Source organism: Cynara cardunculus (assembly GCF_001531365.2).
Source record: "Cynara cardunculus var. scolymus isolate 2C chromosome LG 7, CcrdV1, whole genome shotgun sequence".
NCBI lineage: Eukaryota > Viridiplantae > Streptophyta > Magnoliopsida > Asterales > Asteraceae > Cynara > Cynara cardunculus.
This window is the reverse complement of record NC_037534.1, coordinates 2,652,904-2,658,831: the sequence shown is the minus strand read 5'-3', so window position 1 is coordinate 2,658,831 and position 5,928 is coordinate 2,652,904. Positions and strand designations below refer to the sequence as shown.

Here is a 5,928-nt window from a genome sequence, read left to right as displayed (position 1 = left end):
ATATATATATATATATATATTAATTAATATATAAAGTAATAATAATAAAATATATTATTTTATTATTTTTTTATCTTTTTTAATAAGGTTCAAGTTCCAATGTATTTGGCATCCCTATCAAAGGGGTGCCATTAGCACTCCCTTGTTTTCATACTATCATAGCCTTTGGCCTCTTAAGAGGTTATGAGTTTAAATATCACCAAAGGTGAAAAGAGTGTGTGAGTTTATTTGTTGTATTTACATTATATAAATATTTTATTTTTCAAAAAAAAAAGTTGAATTGATAATTTTTTGCTATTTTAATAAAAAAATTATGACTTAATTATCAAGAAAAATAATTAATTTAATTATTTTTTTTACAATAAAAAAAACTATGTAAATAATTACCATAATTAACTGACCTTCGAGTTCCATTTCTTTTGTGGTTTTCCTCAGAACCCCGTTTACGATTGTAGCCAATCTTGATGTCTCAAGTATCACCTGTATAATTTATAAAAATAAATTAATTTTTAATTTAATAAAATATTATAAATTAAATTAAATTAATTAAATAAAAAGGAACCGACCGCACGAGTGAATGTCATGGACTTGAGGTCATCCCAATCAAGTGGGTCCTCAGCCTTCTTCTTCTCTCTGATTCGTCTATGTTCTTCCTGCAATATTTTATTTTTAAAGTTTCAATTAAATTATTAATTACAGTTAAATTAAGATCGAATTTATAAGACGTCTAAATTGTCTAAGCGTCTTAATAGAACTTACGTTTATAAGACCAAACTATAAAACGTCATAACTAAAAACATTATAATAAATTTATAGGATGCTTTTAGGCGTTTTAACAAGTTTTTTGGGACACTTTTAGAATAAAGTGTGCTATTAGCTATTTTGTAAGAGACTTTTGAGAAGTGTTCTATAAACCATATTTTCATAGGACGAAAACTTATGTTTATAGGACATTTTTTTCTTAAAATAATGATGTATAAAATTAGTTAATACGACATTTATTTTAAGAGGGTCCTAAAAAACTTGTTAAAACACCTAAAAATGTTCTAAAACCTATTATAACACTTTTAGATATGACACTTTTTGGTTTGGTCCTATAAAGTTTTCTTAGAATGTTTCTACATTTTAGACGTCCTACAAAATCAATCTTGTTGTAGTGATATGATCAAACAATAAAGTGTCTTATTTAACGGTGCCGTAATAAGTAGGACGTTTTTGGGTATCATAACAAATGTTTAAGACATTTTTATTAAAAAATCATCGTATATAAAAATAAGTATCCTATAAAAACATGTGTTCATAGGACACTTCTTACAAAATGTGCTATAAAATGACTAATATGACGTTTGCATTAAAAGTGCCATAAAAAACTTATCAAGACGTCCAAAAGCATCATATAAACTTATTATCACACTTTTAGGTAAGATATTTTATAGTTTGTTTGGTTCTATATTCTGAAGTCCTATAAAGTTATTGACATTCTATAAACCCCATTTTATTGTAATATTAATTCCAATCATGGCCATAAAATCTCATCAGGATTTACTTAAAGATTTTATAGTGAACTTACTCTGAATTCTTCAAGAATTCTTGGATGATCATGGAGATACTTGATAGCCATCATCGAAGTAGTTGAAACAGTCTCGAACCCAGAATACAGTATCGTGATAATTTGATCAATTATCTCTTCATCACTCAATTTGTATCTGTTGTCGACACCATTCATCAATGAATAAAGCATATCTTCATGAATTTCTTGAGATTTTCTTCGATCTTCAATCAATTCCTCAAGCATTCTTACAATTTTCTTCCTTGCCTGCACCACAATCACTCAAGATTCAATCTTTGACGTTCATCAAGACTCATAAATCATTACTACTACTGAATCGAGTTTATGAAACGTCAAAAGTGTGTTTAATTGTCTTAATAGACCATTTTATAAGACTTAAATTTATACATTTATACATACTTAATCAGTATTGATTCTTTTGAATCAAAAGTCCTTCTCAGTTTTCATTATAACTCAGGTTTCAAAAGCCCTAGATGTAGATGTCCGGGAAGTGTTTTTTGGATCGAACGTTTGTGTGTTTATAATAAGTGTTTAAGATGTTTTAACAAATTCCCATTAGCTTTTTATAGGACACGTTTAAGAAGCATCCTATAAAGACACTTTCTATACAGGGAAGGACGCAGGCTGTTTTTGTGGTGGCACATGCCGACATTTCATTCCTCCATTGTAGGATCGTGAAAAGTGTCACCGTACCAATTTGATATGTGTCATCATGTATATTTTGAAACTAGAATCCAAGTTTCCTTTGTTAGTGTTGATTTGCAAGAATTTTCTTCCATCCAAAGACCCGAATTTGAATCTCATTACTGTCATTTTCTTAGTTTTTAGCTTTTAATTTCAGATGTATTATGTTTCTGTTTTTTTTTTTTTTTGCAATAAAAGACTTGAACACATGACTTCACATATGAAATACAATGACCTAACTAACAGAGACCAATAATAATTTTGTGAAAAATATCTCTATATTTGTTTCTTATAGTCAAATAATACCACCGCTTAAAAAATATTCTGGGCACATCACTGTTTTTATAAGACATTTATAGACACTTGTTCTATAAGACATCTTTTAACTGATAGAACACAAGTGTTTGATCCTATAAGCTTAAATCCTATAAGAAGGTTTATTATATGACACTCAGACGTTTTTGATAAACTATAAACCTGATGTCATCGTGGTGGGAAACTGAAGGATTCACCTGTAAACCGCGATGATAATTCGTGAACGGTATATTGATAGGTAGCGAAAGAGTTCCTAATACAAGCTTCATGAACTCAGCCATGAATTCCTTTGATAAAGGACTTGATCCAATTCCAGCAATTTGGTTAAGTGAAGATAGAAAAGCCATCTGTGAGAAAAATGTAAAGAGATCAGAAGACAACCGAATTGAACTTGAAAGGTCGATTAGCTTGAATTCCGTTCGTTTTCGTCCGTTTCTCATTTCATTTTGTGGGTTCGTGTGGTTTTGAATATCGAAAAAAACAGTAAAAAAAATCCAACCATTTAAATTGAAATTGTAGAGATATATAATAAGAATGTTGATAATATATTATTAAAAGCATCTGCAACAAAATTTCAGAAAGAAATGGAGTTTAAGAACTCCTTAAAATATTCTTCGATCGAGAGAAAATACATAACAGAAAGACATTTATTCCGTATTTGAAAAAATGTAAGTAAAAATTTCAAATTTGATTTTCAAGGACTTTAATTATTTTATTTTATATGGTAGAAAGTGAATATAAATTAATATTTTATAAAAAAATATATATATCTATTAAGACATTAAATATATTAAGTATTATTTTAATAATATAATTAATGTTAAATTATCCGAAATACATAAAATTGGTAAGACCATAATATTTCTCCATATTTTAAAAAAAGATAAAGAAATCTCCAAAATTAATCTTGAAGGAGAGTTATTATTCTTTAATTAATTATTTATTTATTTAAAGTTATTTAGATATTAAATATATTTATCATTTTTAATAATATAATTAATATTAAATATTTAAAATAAAGTATTTCCTTTGTATGCAATTTTTTATCCAACCCGCTATGCGAGCCGACTAATCCAAGGGCGACCACCGGCTTTGTAAATAGCCCGGAGTCATCACATTTGAACCTCCGTGGCCACAATGAGATTTTTATTCCTCCTTGGATTTGAATCCAAGACCTCCAGATATTTTTGACCTTTAGAGCCAAACTCAAACCAAGCGGACACCACCGTTGTCGTTAGCAATTTTCTGAACAATATGAAGAAGTTATGGAAGATGGTGTAATGTAAAGAAACCATACCTCTTTGGTTTTCTGTTGTATATCAATGGTTTGATGAGTCCAATTAGTGAGGTGGGTTCTCATGAAAGCATCAGTTTTGGGTAGGATTTGGTGTCTGATGATGGGAGGGCTGACAAGTGATAAGAATGCACCTCTCATGATCTTGTGGGCATCTCCATTAACAGAAGCAATGTTTGATTTCCCCAAAATATAAACCATGGATTGTGGGTAGCCAGGAGGAAATCCTTTGCCTTCATTCATCAGTATGAATCTGTTCACTTCTGGATCCATTGATACAATGGTAGGGCATCCCAATATATGGGTCTTAAACACACTTCCATACCTATACATATATATACATATAGGTCATATATATATATATATATATATATATATATGTCTTCAAGATCTTGTAGTGAAATTATGCAGAAAACCCTTCAACCTATGTGTGTGTGTGTATATATATATATATATATATATATATATATATATATATATATATATAACAGAAGTACATTAAAGAATCATGATACAAGGTATCAAGATTTAGTTGGGATCACTTGAAACACCTCAATTGGTGATCATGTAATGAAAGGGTTTTTGTGGGGTTTTGAAAAAGATCAAGAAAAGGGTTTTTTTTTTTTTTTAATTAACTTGGATATCCAACCCGCTATGCGAGCCGACTAATCCCAGGGCGACCACCTGCTTTGCAGATAGCCCGGAGTTATCGCATTTGAACCTCCATGTTTGAACCTGAGACCTCTTGGTACTTTTGACCTTTGGAGCCAAGTTCAAACCAATCAGGTACCACCCTTGTGGTTTGAAAAGGGTTCCTTTTGTTATATATACAATTCATTTCTTCATGAAAATGGGAAGAAAAGCAAGAAAAAAAAGAGAAAAAGAACCATTGATTAGTTTGTGCAAACATAAAAGGGTTTTTGAAACATCATAAAACAAGATATTGGTCAAGATTAGGTTGAAAGGATATAAAAACCCCCAACTCATATAGTCAAAGTGGTATTTCTTAAATAAATAGTTCAAGTCTAACGGATATAAGACAGTAACATGAAGCACAAAACGCCATTGACGTGTATAATTGTATAAACATAAACGGGTTTTTCCGAGAGAGATGAACTAAGAAAAAGGAGATCGATATCGATGGATAGACGAACCTTGCTCTCTGGGTTTTCATGAAGCTGGGTCCTTGTTTAAGAAAGTCAGTTGTCTCACCAAAAAGTGGCCAACCCATGGTACCAGGAGGTAGGTCTTTCCTCTTGTACTTCATTTCATTCCATCTCAGAACAAGTGTAATCAACAGGCAAACCCCCAAAACACCACCAATTATCACTGTCAAAACAGCCATCTATACATACATATATATATATGTATGTATAGCTATATATATATATATACCTCTTTATATATATATATATATATAAGAAGAGAAGACAGAAGTTGAAAGAGATGCAAAAGATGGTGAGTTTTTGGGTATGGTGGAATGTGTATATATAGGCCTTGAATATGGATGTTTTAAAGATTACTCGTCACTTTATTATCCATATTTGGAATAATTAATTTATTTATTGTATTAATTGTGTATTTCATTAATTTCCTATTTACTTTCACCATTTATCATAGATTGTAAAAATATTGGTTTGAACGTGATCTCGGTCAAAAGTGTCTGGTCAAATTCAAGGAGGAATAAAAATCTCCTTATGGCCACGAAGGTTTAAATGCGATGACTTCGAGCTACCCACAAAACAAGTGATCATCCTGAGATTAGTCGGCTTACACATCGGGTTGGATATCTAGATTAAAAAAAAAAATAGTGTGTGAATCAAGAGATTCAATCTTGCATATTCTTCTCCTGTTTTAGGGTGGTAGCAGTGGGTGTTATATAGCAGATACCCACTAATCCAATTCCATGCACATGCAATCAATTAATTTGAAATTATTTGCGATTTATAATTTTGTTATACTATACTATATGGTGTAGTGTACTGTTTAACTTACAGGATTGGGTTCACGTGAGACCAGTATGTTTTCGTGAGATCTATGATACCACTTTTTTTACATTTAAAAT

The 5,928-nt window shown here is 30.4% G+C and overlaps 1 protein-coding gene across 1 annotated transcript in view; it reads right to left on the bottom strand.

Annotated features, from left to right (window-relative positions):
* Nucleotides 1-5,208, bottom strand: part of LOC112515661 (cytochrome P450 85A1-like) — a 7,853-nt gene extending 2,645 nt beyond the window's left edge. The window contains exons 1-6 of the mRNA XM_025122565.1: nt 5,018-5,208; nt 3,867-4,188; nt 2,767-2,916; nt 1,571-1,816; nt 567-653; nt 402-480 (exon numbers count right to left, since the gene is read on the bottom strand). Coding sequence (XP_024978333.1) covers nt 402-480; nt 567-653; nt 1,571-1,816; nt 2,767-2,916; nt 3,867-4,188; nt 5,018-5,208 — 1,075 coding nt within the window. The remainder of the gene's footprint in view (nt 1-401; nt 481-566; nt 654-1,570; nt 1,817-2,766; nt 2,917-3,866; nt 4,189-5,017) is intronic.
* Between the last annotated feature and the right edge of the window lie 720 nt (nt 5,209-5,928).